Source organism: Scomber scombrus, chromosome 15, assembly GCF_963691925.1.
Source record: "Scomber scombrus chromosome 15, fScoSco1.1, whole genome shotgun sequence".
In the NCBI taxonomy this organism is placed as follows: domain Eukaryota; kingdom Metazoa; phylum Chordata; class Actinopteri; order Scombriformes; family Scombridae; genus Scomber; species Scomber scombrus.
Window position 1 is genome coordinate 12,013,780 of NC_084984.1, and position 15,700 is coordinate 12,029,479.

Here is a 15,700-nt window from a genome sequence, read left to right on the forward strand (position 1 = left end):
TGTAAAGGCAGAAATGCAAATGAGGGAGTTCCAGTGTGCACATGTATGAATTGTTAGTATAATGGCCTACTGTGGTGCCAAGATTAGTTACGCAGTCTATCTGGTAATGGTGGAGGAAACGATGTGTGCGCCATTGTGTGTCTTTTGTGTGATGTCTGAATATGTTCATGACGCCACACACGCTGATTTGAGAGTCGAACTCCCGCGTCACCGCGCTGGTAAGTGAACCCGACAGAAAACACGACACAGATTCTTCCGTCACATCTTTTTCCTGTTAGTTTATTTTTCAGGAGCTTAGAAAAACAAAACAAACAAGAGCTCACAGATGACCCACTATTGCGAATCTACAGCCTGTCTGTGCGCCAACCGGAGCCTCGTTTTTTTTTTTTTTTTTTTTCAATATTCATGAGAATATGCAAATGAAGGTGCGTCTCATTCAAATGTCAAGTGAGTCATGTGACCCGAGCAGAGGGGTCTAAGGGCACGCGGGGTGGGGAGGCTCCAGTGCCACAGACGAATGGGGAGGGGGCGGATCCCACCTGCCCCCATCTGCTGTGAGAGCGGGCCGCTCTTTGCATAATGCAAACTGACCGATGGGTTAATTTTTTCTTCTTTTCATAAACTAAAACACAGTAATACCACACTTACACACTTGCCAGCAAGCTAGGTATCACTGTTTCAGATGTCTTGAAAACCCACCAGAAGAGAAAATTATACAAATGAGCTAAATATAATTTAAATAGAGCCCTAGAAATAAAATACAGACAACAAAAGACAAAAATAAACAAAGACAAAATAAAAACCAATGAAACAAACCACATTTTGAGCAGACGCACTCTTTACAGATGATTAAGCTGCACCTGCAAAAACATTTTTTTCAGTTTGAAATCACCCTTCTCATCTAGCTAATCTTCTTGGATGTGTTTCTACCACACAGGATCTTAGTTCTTGATGCAAGACAGAGAAAATAATATAAAAACACTTAAAACTGCCCACAGAGATTCAATGGGAAACTAAGTATATGTATGCATGTGCATATGTTTGTGTGTGCGTGTGTGTGTGTGTGTGTGCGTGCATGTGTGACTGCTTCCAAGCAACGAGCTAATTCCTGATAGCCACACAACCACAATCTTCCTATGTGTAACGTTTCTGTTGCACGATTCCCCTCCGACAGCTCGATCACAATGCTTTTAAATACTTATTATACTGTATGCAGATTATATATAGAGCCCATTTACAAATGGTACATGATTGGCTTGGTACGTCAATATCATAGAACACACGTTAGCTGGAATAAGGGTCACATATGACTAGCTATGAGGTCATACAATTAGGATTTTTCTTCTTTTCATTGTCATCTTCAAATACACAGGTTAATAGTTGTCATTTTTCTCAAAAACAAAGCAAATACAGTCGATATTAAACACTTGCAAAATGTCCACTGCAAAGAATGGCTTGAATAGGAGAAAATCTTTAAGAAGCGTTGCACTTCTGTTTTCTTTTCTCTGTGTGCCATGCTCTTTTTTTTTTTGATGTCACATCACCTTTTTCTCTACTTCAAATGTGTATTTTTTTTTTCTTCAGCAACAGAATGATGTGAATAACTGTTCAGTCCTCAGTGTGTCCTCCGCTGCCACAGGCCCCGAAACAAGAGGGCTTCCTATAAAAATTGACAAGGCCACTAGTCCATTAAAACATCCTAAAATCCCTCACTATACTCAACCCACTTCTCTCACTACTGAGATTTTTAATATTAATCCACAAACACTGATTCAAATTCAATTTTTTTGTTGTTGTTGAATTTTTAAAGCAAATTCGCCTCAAAACAGTGCAAACAAATCAAACCTGTGCAATAAGGCCTACCACTATAATATCTCATACGTACATTTTTTATCATAAAAACGAGACTTCAAAATGAAACAACAATAATAAAAACAATAAATGATTAAAAAAATAATATCAATGATGTGGTTAACAAAGCATGGACATGCACGGCTTAACAGAAGAGAAGAGACATTCCCCTGTAGGACAAAAACAAAAGAATTAAATCTAATGCTGCACCCCCACCACACTGCAATATTTCTACTGTTTCTATTGCAAACACTGGCCGAGCGCGGGGAGCGGGGCGCTGGGGTGCTAGAGTGGTGTGTGTTGGGAGTGTGTCGTCGCACAAGGGCTCAAGCAGCCATCTGCCACCCTACTCTAGCCAGCCTGATCCTTTATCCTGAGCCCAGCCTGGCCCAGCAGGCCCGCTGTCTCATCCCCACAAAAAGGCTTCCTGCTGGGGGGGGGGGGGTGAAGTCGGGGGAGACAATGGCGGTGAGGAGCAGTGGGAGCCCCACAGCGAGGCCCTTTGACCTGGTCCCTGGCCCGGTGGGGCAGACGGCCCAGACAGACAGCACCGTGTCTACTCCCTGCCTCCTCCTCCTCTCTCTTTTATCAGCCACACAGACCCCAGGGGCTGACGGAGAGACAGAGAGAAGGGAGGGTGGTGGGCAAATGAACACAATGAAGAGACTGACACGGACTACCCTGACCCGTCTCCTCCCCCCACCATTCATCTTTGGGTACGGATCTCTCTATTCCCTACGGACAGGCTGCTGCCCTCTCCTCCTCTCCCCTACGTGACCCATCTCTTGTCTGTTCCCCTCCTTTATCCCTCCGCAGCCACAGCCAGGCAAGCTGCTGGACTCTGTGTGGCCAAGCACGCCCCTACCGGTCGTCTATTAGTTAGTGTTTTCTCAAATCTGTGTCAAGTAGGCTTTCATTGTTTGAACGCCACATGTAGTGTTGCCACGACGGCTCGGGCCGTTTGGTGGCTAGCGTGATCGCCCGTCTTTGAGAAATGATCGACTTGCGCGATTAAATTCAATAATAACTTAAAGCATGTATGTATTTAGGCAGGAAAGTGATGTTATTATTAAATTCTTGTGTTACGGGCAAACTAGAAGAGAAATTTTCCTCGGGGCTGTCTCCTCTCCTCCCAGGCAGGGGAGTTAGGGGAGTGCCTAGGCAGTGGTGGTAAGCTTTTGGATGGTACGGTTGTAGTATTGGGTGGTGAGAGCCTCCAGGGGGCTCCAGCGGTGTGCGTGCAGCTCGATGACCTCCATGAGGAGCGAGCGGGTCAGCTGGGACTCGGCCGGGCAGAGCATCTTGTCCCTGACGGCTGCTAGCAGCTCCGTCATCATCTCTGGAAGCTGCTCTTCCAGGAGACGGCCCGCACTCTGCAGCTGTAAGAGAAACGTGGCAGGAGGTCAGACAGAGAGTGTGTGTGTGTGTGTGTCTCCCTTTCGGAGCGCAAGACACAACGTCTGGCACCTTGTTACTGTGGATACAGTCAGACAGCAGAGGTTCACACACCCTGTGGCCATAGAGCTGCGTGTGTGTGTGTGTGTGTGTGTGTGTGTGTGTGGGAGCATGCTAGTAAGTAATCAAGACAGGGAGGCTGTGTTTGTGAGCATCTGGGATCTGTTTGCCAAACAGAGCTCACCTGTCTTTGCTCTTTCTGCTCTTGAACCTCTTGGCCTTATTTTCACCCTCAAACCTTGCGAGCGCTTTCTGCTCTCATACAATATGAATCAGATTTAATCTATAATTCTACTTCACCTGAACTACTTTATTATTCACAACCCTCGGGAGACCAGCAGAGCAGAGATGGTCAGAACACGAACACTGCTGCTTTAGAATAACAAAGATGTGCGTTTGAGATGGTTATAAAACACATTTGCTATTGTTCATACTGAAGATAAAACAGGTAAAAACCAAACATGAGCTTTATAGGATTCAATAAGTGTGATGTTAGTATTTGTTTATTACATTATTTCAGATGTTTTACTCTATTTAATCTTGCATGAATTTTAAATTAGCCTGTAGGTTCATTCATTCTGCCATAGGCTACTTTTGGGGACAGATTTTAGACTTGTGACCAATTAATTGGGGGCAGCTTGTCCAACTGGGGACGAAAATCATGTCCACATTTGGGAAAAAGATGACTTTTTGGGTTGGTTTGGATTAGGGTAAGTCTCCAGGAAATTAATATAAGTCTATGTGAAGTCCCCAAAAGTGACCAAGATCTGTGTGTGTGTGTGTGTGGGTGTGTGTGTGGTCCATACCTCCATAGAACAGCAGAGGACTGCATCCTCCTTCACATCTGTGGACTCTAACAGCTACAGGGAGACAAGAACAGACATGTATGGATGAATATAGCGTAACACTTTATTTTACAGGTCCATTAATTTTAAACAAATTTCCTGGAAATCTTTTTTATGTAATTTGTAGGTACCAAAGGTACTGATTGATTTTCAGGACAATTTGATGCAATTTGGTACAGATGATAAGAAACATGGCGGAAAGTTGGTTTGGACTGTTTGGATTTTGATTCATGTGTAATTTTCCAAAATGTTTCTTTTAATTTTCATGTAATTTGGTAGTAAAGGAACTGTGCTCATTATAGTTAGATAATAGTAGAGTTTTTAAGAAACAATCGAATGTACTAATATTACGTTTGACACAGAAAATTACACACTGAAAACTGAGTATTTTCTGTCAGTTTTGTAAGTTTATATATATACTGTAAGTCTGTGGCACAGTATTTAACTGAAGAGACCCCGCCCTCTGCCCGTAATTAATTTTTCTTATTATTCAGCTGTGTTCAGATTATTCTAGGTGTAACTTTTGGGCGGTAGGTGTGTAGCTCCCTGCCAATAACAGCCAGCAGGCTGTGAGGTTTTCACTCAGCAAGGTTACATTGCAGTGTATATTTGATTCAGTGTTTCCTCTGCTTCTCCGTCTCCTTCCTCTGCTGTGTGCTGCTCCTCTGCTGTCTGTTTGACCAACACGCAGAACAGAGACTGGACATGTTTATTTGAGCTTTAGAATGTAAACTGCTGTGAAACAATCAGGAAATAACATTTTATTACTCTGATTCACGGCTTCTCTCTTGAAAGCATCTTTTGCTCTCTTCATTTACTCTCTAGCTCACACGACCGCTGATGTTTTCTCTCTCTTGTTGGGACAACTTTGGACGCTGTGTGTTTACAAACACTAACTGACAAATCCTGCATAGCATACCTTTAATCAGTCTAATTTATTTCAAATTTTGGCAAATTTACAGCTCAAATATACTTAACACTTTTCGGTTTTTTGGTACCAAATTGCAGCACTCTTTCTGTAAAAATTTCCAGGAAATAAATTAAAGCGTTACAGATTTGAGCTGCACAAAAAATAAAAATAAACAGCAGAAATCCAAATGTAGCAACATCAAGAAGTGCAGCATAGTGAGCGGGAAAAACCTAACAAGGCTCGGAGATATACAAACATACATAATGTATATTTTATATATGGGCCACATGAGCAGATTAGGCAAATGCCAAGTGTTTGTGTGTGTTAATCAGTTCACAAGAGAAGGAGAGAAGAAAAAGACCTAATCCGGATTGTAAATATTTTCTCCATTAACATTTTAAATCTTGGAGGACAACAGAGCGGGCTTTCATCCTGTCGAGCTCGCCAACCATCACACATCAAGGCCTGCTTTATGCACACTGTATGTCCACATACTGTACACACAGTGTAGCCAAAAACAAACAGTGGAGCTGGTAAACATGCTGGCTGGCTTCTCCCCTAAACTGGCCCCATGAACAGATGGGCATACAACTGGCACTTTCAAACAATGCAGGGAGCGATGGCGACAAAGGGAAGTAAAACAACACGTAAAGAGTTTGAGCATCTAGCATCAGATTAAACAGGTGACAAGGTTGCCTAATACTCCTTTTCCAGCTCAAAGACTGTTTTCACTCCTTACAAGTCTGTTTATTAAGTGTTTGATTAAGAGAAGGAGGTTGGAAAGGAAGTGACAGGAAGGAGGGAGGGGGTGGGGGGTGGTGAAGTGATGTCTAATTAAGCCTTGGAAGGGGGAGACCTGCTGCAGTACGAGCAAAATAAGACATAAATGCAGGATACCAGGATTTACTTATGGAAGAAAAATAGGTGAGATCATGCGTTGAATACACAGGAAACGACTGTGTTTGGGAGCAGGATATGTGACTATAATGTGAATAACATCAACAGGATCAAACTGAATAATAGCAGTGTTTTCAGTTGGCAGTTACATACAAGTAAACCAAAGTCTGTGTTTCATTTTAACACTTTTAGAAGAAGTCCATACACAGACAAAATAAAGTATGCAATTAAAAAAAAAAAGTGTTCTAAAACAATATTCAAGTGCCCAAATAAACATTGACATGTTTTTCTTGCTATAATCATTCCTCCTGTTCATACTGGACATTTAGAGAACCCTTTATAATGTAACTGATGGGTCTTTCTGTACAAAAATGTATTAAATCAAATTAATCAAATTGAGATTTTGTCATTTTAGTGCCAAACTCTTTTTGTTATGATCCTTCCACTGGACAGGAAAACACCATCCATCATTACATATACTAAAAACATTCTAACTGTGGAAGATATCCACTTTATTTAACAAACTCAGGCAGCTTAATCCTCATATTATCTTCAGATACATTTTAAATGCATTTGTGCTCAAAAGAGGACAGTGGATTTAGTCTCCTATCACTTTGGAGGAGATCTTCTAATGGTCAGTATAAGCAGGAGGAATGATTACAGCCAGAAAAAACAGTTTCAATGTTCATGTGAGCACCTGACTGTTGATTTGTGAGACTATCCTTGAAGAGACAACACTGTCATGGAAATGATGGCTCAGTCTGTGGAAAAAGGAACAAAAAAATAAATAAAATAAAAATCACCATCTGATGCTGCGATCCACCTTCTATGTGAGCTGGCCTCTTATTTCCACCCTGTAAGCTTGATGGTATTCCACCTATCATTCAGGCCCAGCAGTAGCGCTGACGTCAGCTCCTCAGTATGCTTAAACGGGCGTGGTGACAGTGTGGCTGTTTGATGTGGGAACTCAAGTCTCGTTGCTCCCAGAGAGGGAGAACTATGCGACAAGCAGGATTAGCTCATAATGAGTTCTCTTGGGAGTCGAGGGTGAAGTTTTGCTCAATATGTTTAAAATGGTCTAATCTATACTCATCTATCATCTTTCCTTTGCAATGGCTCCTACACCATAACATACATTCCACTGCTTAGTATTACCTTAGTTTTTCAGTAGAAAAGGAGCTTTTTCAGAATGAAAGGTCTCTGTGAGAATGCTTAACACACACACAGCGTATTTCTGACAACAGTCACCCAGATCGCGTGTCAGTTACATCATCAAGTAACAAAGCTAGCTTCGCTGGGAAACCTCAGGGTTCTCTGTGATTTCCATTTACAGTTTATTCATTCAAAAGACATTTGATCAGGAACATAAAAAGAAACAAAAACTAGGACAGCTGTGATTGTCTTGTAGCACTGAATGGAAGAAATGCATCTGACATGACAACAATACCTTCAGTGGCTGAAAGAGCTCAACTAGAGAAACATCCTTATTCATGTACATTTTCTGCTGCGGCTTTTTGTCTTTCAGTTTGACGTTTTTGATCAAATACACATATATTTGTAAATGTTGAAACCTGTCATCCCACTGCTGACTTAAAAAGAAAGAAATGAAGCATTGAAGCTGAGAGTAAAACATGTTTCATCTGTATAAAAATGACACGCAGGAGCACTCAAAGTCAGAGCTATGACTACTTCAACCTCAACTGGGTTTACAGTAGTTGCATAGCAACAGCAGGGCTAGCGTAGCGCAGCACTTCCCTAAACCGGGCTCAGACCACATGAGTTTTAAAACTAAAAGATTTTGAAATTTGGTTGCATCACGCACATAAGGAGGAAGAAATTATGAAAAAGTGTTTGGAGAAATGCGGTCAACAGCTGTTAGTGACATTTTAACCACCAGTTTTAATATCTGTCAACAGCTGTGTGCTAGCTAACGTTAGCCTCAAGGGCTAGAACACTACCATTGCTTGGCAACACCGTCAGCTGCTCCGGGAACTTTAGCTTGTCTCTCTCATTAGCTACTGTGGCCCCTCAACCAGATTTTAACTCCTAAATATCAAACATGTTTGAAATGAAATGAGGTTTAAGATTGGATCTGTGAATCTCTCATGTTACGGGATAATCAGGGCCAAACATCGGGACCGACCAAGGTCCCAGACCAGATTTCTCCTCCGATTGTCAGGAAGTGTGAATCTGGGATAAATAGGCCCAAAACTCCCATAGTCTGAGCCCGGCCTTAGTGCTTTTTTAAACTGCTTAAGAAAAAGGCCTGAAAACAATTAAAAAAATATGAAACAGACATTATAATATTCAAGATACACATTTTTAAAGCAAACACACGTGTGCAAAATTATTGTCAATTAAATAATCTGAGTTGACTATGAGGGCTCATGGTGAATTTCAAGGAGGGGCACCAAGGCACAATATAAATAGCTAATGATGTCACCACCAGACACAGTGCATGCATGCTTTCTGCAGTCTGCAACTGCAAACCAATATCCTGATGAAAGCCTCTGTGGGCCACACGCAGGTCATTTGCTTTAATAAAAGATGGGTTTATCTGCAAGTTCAAGCTACCTGCTACCTCCACTCTGAAGTTCAGGACTATCATGCTCTGTTCCTCCATAAAAAACCCCAAAAAACATGTTTGTTATCTCCTATAGTAATTTTAAAGGTTTAAGGCATTTTAATAAGAATCCATTTTTTTCATCTTGCCTAAGCAACTGACTAAAGGTGGCACTTCATTTTTTTCCCTTCTAACTAAACATTCATTTCTACTTTGCCATAGTAGGTGTATTAAAACCTTTTATTGCACGTCTTTTGGCTCAGTGGCTGTTCTAAATTTAAACACTTGCCACAACGTTTTTTAACAAGCAGTGTAACCACAGTAACATGCTGAAACAGTAGCGAGCCGAGTAGACAAACAAAAGAGAGGAAACATTTTGCTGCAAAAATTTTGCACAGTGAGCCTCCATTCAACAGGAAAAAGTTGACATTTTGATTTACAAAGATGTATTTATATAATTTAAAGTTTAATTTTTCTTTTATCAGTATTTTTATTTAAACATAACAGCTGCAACTACTTATTTATTAATTGATTCATCTGTCAATTATTTTGCTCGATTCATTGATTAGTTTAGTCTACAAAATGTTGATTAATTATTGCTGCCACTCTAATAAGCAAAAGGATGAAATGACTGTGTGTAATGTAGAAGGAGTCGCCCATAATGACAAAAAATCACTGAACTCTGCAGTTCCCCTCAGCTCTGTGGAGCGTTTTAGCATCTTTCAGCTCATTATTTTTAGTTTTACAGCCCCTTTGATTTAACTGTCTTTGGTTCAGTCTCACCGCTTTCATCAGCATCGTTTCCAGACGCATCAGGCAGCGATAAAGCTCTAATAAACCAACTGCACACTACCTGCCTCGCATTTAACAGCTCACATAGTTGGAAACTAGCTGCTGAACATAGTGGAACATTTAGCTGCTTAAGGAGCCCGACATTTCACTCGGTTGGACGGTGGAGAGCAAAACAGAAGTAATAGTAGAGTGAATATTGGTGACCAGAAACACAACAACGAATGGACAACTGTTAAACTGCTAAATCAACTTAAAAGTTGAGAATATGTCGGCTTGATGTGCTGCTCCAAAGTTGCAAAAAAGAAATCAATTGATAAAGGTTGAACATTTCTCATGGTGTGCAAGGGAATAAATGGAAACTCATTTGAGAGTCTGCTTTACTGCAGTTTTACTTCAGGGTTATATAACTTATTGCATATGTGGATTGTGGCATTTTAAAAATCACTAGGAAATGTATATATATTATAACAGCCTGTCAGTCGTGAATGGATGAGATCACCACTCATTATGTATACTTTGTCTATACATACAGCTGTCAAATATACCAAAACACACCTCCTCACACACCCTCAGTTGTTACTTAATCCAGTTCTGTAGGCTACATCTACAGAGGAGAGCTGCCGCGAATGGCACAGGCATACGTATACACACATACATACAAGTATGACGTGCAGACACATGGCGAGCGCACATCATGGCAAAGCTCATAGCTGACATGTTACAACAGGATTGTCAAAAAAAAACAGCAGATGGATGAAAAAAATCAGGGAAGCACCGATTGAAACCTAAACACACATTCATATAATTATACAAATATTTGGACAATTGTTCGCAGGTGTGTTCTGACCTGAAGCACCATCAGCCTAAATGTGGCGCTGCTGATGCTGGAATATGGAGGTGTGTTTTGTGTGTATTGCTGACACTGATTACGCTGCGTCGTGTCCACACCCTCGGTCATGTTGCGGAGCCTCCTAACAAGCTGCGATAATGCCCCCGGGCATACGCTCAGACAGGGCGTGGATGACATTATGGTGCTGCGTTGCGATTGTTAGCCAGACGCAGGGTGTGTGTGTGTGTGTGTGTGTTGAGTGCCAGACCGGAGGAGGCGTGGACGTGGGTGGTGAAACTACCTGGCACGTGCCTCAACCCTGCCATTATTTCTTCCTCCCTCGCAAAACTACACATTAAAAATAATTTTCACTCCTGGATTCTGTCATCCCCCTCCTCCTCCTCCTCTTCCCCCCCATCCCATCTCTTTTCTCTCCTCTACCTGTCATGCCATGAGTTAACTTCCTCTGCATTAACTGTCAACCTGACCGCAGTCTCTGTCCGCTTCCTCTCACCTCCTCTCTTCTCTCTTTTCTCCCGCTACCCCTCCACTCGCTTCCCCTTTCAATATCCCATCTGCCGTTAACCACTTCTGTATCGAAGTGGGGCTGTTGTGGTTACCCTATATGGTTTCCATGGTGACTGAGGGGAGCGTGTGTAAGAGAGTGTGACTGGCTGATGAGAACTGAACCTGGGGTCATGCTTTTTCCTGGAACTCATGATGTCCTAACTTGTTTGCGCCACTAACCAAACCAACTGTGGTGTCTGCTGTCTAGACTGGGTCTGGCCTAAAACAGGAAACTCTGACTTTGTGCACGAATTGACCTCAACGGACAAAATATGCAGACGCGGCTGGGCACTTTCTTATTGGAACGTGTGGGTTGGGGTTGGGGGGGTGCTTATTGATTTAAAAAGTTGTCGTTGTGTGTGCTGAGTCAGATACAGACCTCTCGTAGGCAGGTGTAGATGGGACAGACCAGCACCCTGAAAGGCTCCCCGGAACTGCTCCTCATGGTCCCAAACACCTCACACAGGAAGGTGATGAATCCTAACCACCTCTCCACGTCGGACTGCTGGAGCTCGTCACGACGTGCAAAGTCCCTCTGCAGTGAAAGAAAGAGACAGATTGAGTTTAGAAGATACACTGAAACGCTACAGTCAGACTTTTGTAATTCTGTAATACGAGCTCTAAGTAGGCGGTAGGTAGGTGGATATTAAAGTGTTTCATAAATTTATCAGTGGTGATAAACTATCTTTCCTGGCAGAGCCATTAATCACTGTTAACATCTTTACCATCTCTCTGATGGGAGTTTTTGTAGGTGGAACACACACGTATTAACCTCACAACCTGAAGTACTTACAGCCAAAAAGCAGTTGAAAAACACATTAAACATATTCATAGATTTCTTTTATCTGCCAGAGGTAGAGGAGAATATGTTAATTTAGTTTGAAAGTGAAGGGTAGCGAACCGTGTCAATGCTGTGAAAAGTGTTGGGGTTAATATGGGTTAATGCTTAATGCGCACTTGTAAAGATGTTATACAGCAGGTTAAACGAAAACTTTATTAACCGACTCCGCTTCTCATATTTTTTTCTAGTGTGTGTGCTGCCTGTTACTGCGAACTGAAGAGCACTGGATGCGGCACAGACTTGTACAACCACACTGAAGGCCTGCCTGTAACACTGAAAACACTTTCCAAGCTGCAGACATACACACAGCTAACATCCAGCTTTGAGTGGATTCAACAGAGAGCGCCACACACTGTCACAAACAAACATGCTGTCAAACCAAGGACATCGCCCCGGTATGTGACACATAAACAAACCAGCGGAGAGAAAGAAAGCCGATCGAAAAGATGGCTGAATTCAACAGAAAAGACGAGCTTAGGTAAGTTAAGAAGGCGATGAAGAAAGTGAGAGAAGAAAAAAAAGAAGAGCCTGGCTAAATAAACAGCATACTTCACAGGTAACCGGCTGGCTATGTTTAATCACAGCAGCAACAAACCTTGATGCCTCTCTTTTAATAAGCAGAGCGGTCACACACTAATTGCCCTCATATTGAGATCCGGGGGTCTAGACGCGACATAGTACATCATTAATGAAGGCCTTCATGAGCCCACTTATGACATTTAAAATGTTTTAAAAGGAAAAAGCCAAAATGTCAAAGACAAGAAGGGGGTCCGCACTCGCTAGGAGGAGTGGAATAAAAAAGAGAGCAACAAAGAACAGGAGGGACCACACAGCTGGGAGAAAAAAAAAGTGGGGAAAAGGGGGTAAAAAAGGATGAAAGCATTTGTGACTGCTGGGTTTAGAATAAAGATCTCAATATCTGAAGATGTTTCAATGGGAAAAAAACACAAAAGCAGAAGGAAAGAAAAAAAAGTGTGGGAGTGAAGCCTAAAGGAGCATTTGCAAGAGAAGAAGTGAGGGAAGAGGAGGGAAAAGGAGGAGACACGACGAGGCGGCAGGTGGGTTAACATTTAGACTTTGAATGTCATCGTAAGACAGCTTGTTTGTCTTGTTTGCCGACTTCTAGACAGTTTGCAGCTCTGGCAAAGTTGTCTGGCCCTCGAGAGTGGAGCGAGGGGTGAAAGGGAGAGAGAGAGGGGAAGTATGCAGGGGAGAAGTAGTGAGGCACTGGCCCGTGTCGTTCTGGGTGAGGAGAGGCGATCAGACGAGGGGGCACGGGAATAGAGAGCTCATGAGGGACGGGGGGCGGGTGAAATGTAGAACGGCTGAGAGGATGTTTTTATTGCGGGTGTGAGACTGGAGCTGAAGGGATGGAGGGTGAAGGGAGGGACAGGTCTCTCTCTCCCCTGGGTGTTTTGATTTGTTACTTTGCCCACTGACCTTTACAACATCACACACACTCACACACTGTCTGCTTCCACCTCAAAGTGCTTTTCTGTATAAAAACTGAGGTGGAATCTAACTGCTGAAATTACAGAGAAGATTTTGCTAAAACACACAGTATAGAAAATATTTAATCTACAGTATTATCAAGCGCTGCTAGCTCAAAGTGAGATTTAAATAGTTAACAGTTAACAAGTTAACAATAACTTTTTCTTCAGATTCTTCAGATATTTGGATGGAGGCACCATAGGGAGGGTTAAAAAAACACTAAAGTAATGGACTTTTTTTTAAATAAAGGAAGGTCATTTTTCAGGTTAATTATCAATTAATCTGACTCATTTTTTCGATGAATCAATTAAGCTTCCAGTATATCATAAATGAATAAAAAATGCCACTCATAATCTCCTAGAGCACAACGTGACACATTCAAACTGACTGTGTCGAACCTAAAGATTTTTTAATTATATGAAACAGAGAAAAGCAGAGAATCCTCACAGTTAAGAAGCAGGAACCAGATAATGTTTGACCTTCTTGCTTTATAAATAACTTCAGTGATTCAATATTGAAACTGTTGCCAAATAATCTTTATGTTGATGGACTTGATTTATACTGAGAGAATCCACATCACGCTGTAATGGAGCCAACAAACTTGGAAAAAAAGGTTTTGGATATTAGCCATCAGTATGTGACCTAGATTCAATTATAATCAACTTTTTACTGAAGATAACATTATTTTCTAATTAAAAACTGAACATCCACATTTTTTGACCATGGAGAAGTTACTGTGTCAGCTCATTATCAAGAAAGCAGCTTATTGCCTCCAACAGCAACAAAGAAAGCTATCATTCAGGGTGAGAAAGGTGACAAAGATGCAAGTATGGATTAACAGTACAGTCTATTTTAGCATGAGGACGTCAAGAAAACTAACGCTAGAATTGATGTAATCTTACTGCTACAAAAGTTCAGGACTACAAGCTACATTAGTTCAGGACACTTGAAAAACACTCAAGAGTGATAGAAGAACATCCACCCACACCCATGTTTATGTTAAAAAAAATCCACATAAGTTGGCTTTTGTTGCAAATTGGGCCTGCTAGAAGACTACAGAGAAAATTGATGATATAAAGTTGGAATGTCAGTGATTCATTGATTATCGGTTAATTGACATTAATAATTCAACCAAATAAAAATATATTAACGATAATGCAGAAGACGAGGGACGTGTAGTGCGATTATCAGAAAATGTGATTCCTTGCAGTACGTGGTTGGTCCACTAGGTGGAGCCTCATTTTTAATGACATTGAGTTACAGGTGTGTTGGGCGACTGATTGTAAAACAAACGCCCCTCTCTGGTCTCCAAGGAAGATAAAAGTCTTAGTGTGCCTAAGTGGTGTTGATCTCTGAGGCATAAAGTTGTGAAAATTCCTCGGAGTTGTTATCTTGCAGATGTCCAACTTATCTGAACTATCATCTTGAGCAGCTGCTCGGTTAATGCCGGCTGAGAGCTAAGCGTCACACAGCAGAGAGCACCGCTGTAGCTTCTAATGTTCAGGACCAGCACGACTCTTTAGATACACCCTTCCAACAAAAACAACACAAAAGTGATCAACTGAATAAGAGACACTCCTCTGCTCAGAGTATAAATGCGTCACTAAGAGCTATGAGCTGGTGTTAAGCGATGCTCTGTGCGAAGATATTTTACGCTGGTCTGTGTCGCATACATGCATGCTGTAAACCATCTCATTGGCTCGTAAGTGTGACGATCTGAGAGGAGCAATGTCTGGTTGGATGCAGCTATCACCCTTTTTTTTTCATTATCTCTCACTCTCTCAACACCTGCTGTTGACAAATAACTTTTAATTGCTCTCTGATGGATAAAACTATTTAATGGAGACACTTTCTAAATTATCTGAAACATATTCTTAGCAATTGTGTACTCCAAGACATGAGGATCCATCTAATATATCAACTCAATAAGGAAATAAAAAGCATGTACCTGAAATGATTGAGACTGTTATGAAGTCTGAGGTATCTGAATGCTGACAAAAAATAAGAAAATAAGAGATGAGGAAAGCCTGCAGCTAACAAAGTCTCACCTGCAGCATGTTGAGAAGCAGCGATCTGAACTTTGTCCCCTCCACCATGAACAGCGCCATTTTTTCGCAGAGCTTGGCGGCTGTGGCAGCAAAGCTCCTGTCCGACACAGCCTTGGAGTAGATTGTGCTGACCACCTGAGCTAGGGTCTCCTCGGACCGCGCAGAGCACTGCGCCTCCTCCATGAAGGAGGCCAGCTGCTGCTCCACGCCGCTGCTGTTGCTCCTCATGCTGTTAAGGAGATCCACCAGCCGGTCCATGTTCTGCGATCCGGAGCCTGCCGCCTGCACACGCGCCTCTTCCTGAGGAAGGACATGAGACTGGACTTTAGTGGTAGGTGATGGGTGATGATACATTTTTCAATTTAAACACGAATGTGCGAATATTTATTGAGCGATTACAGAAAAAATTGTGTTGCAAGATGATTGCAGCAGGTATTATGAGAGGCAGAATTTTATATTTCTTTTTATTTTTAATAATTTCAAATATATATTCCTTAGGATTTGGGGTGCCTTTTTATTCCTTATGAAGTAGCTGCTCTAGTTATACTAGACAAACATCAAAGAACAACAGATGTTTACATTAAATAAACAGATTAAAGGCTGCTACCAGT

General features: G+C 41.8%; 1 protein-coding gene across 2 annotated transcripts in view; it reads right to left on the reverse strand.

Moving 5' to 3' along the window:
• Positions 1-266: 266 nt before the first annotated feature.
• The window catches only part of ctif (CBP80/20-dependent translation initiation factor), a 57,210-nt gene continuing 41,776 nt past the window's right edge, over positions 267-15,700 (reverse strand). For both annotated transcript variants that reach the window (XM_062435107.1, XM_062435106.1), the window contains 4 exons: positions 15,090-15,389; positions 11,089-11,244; positions 4,113-4,166; positions 267-3,230 (listed from right to left, as the gene is read on the reverse strand). In XM_062435107.1, the coding sequence (XP_062291091.1) occupies positions 3,009-3,230; positions 4,113-4,166; positions 11,089-11,244; positions 15,090-15,389 (732 nt within the window). In that variant the 3' untranslated portion in view covers positions 267-3,008. The remainder of the gene's footprint in view (positions 3,231-4,112; positions 4,167-11,088; positions 11,245-15,089; positions 15,390-15,700) is intronic.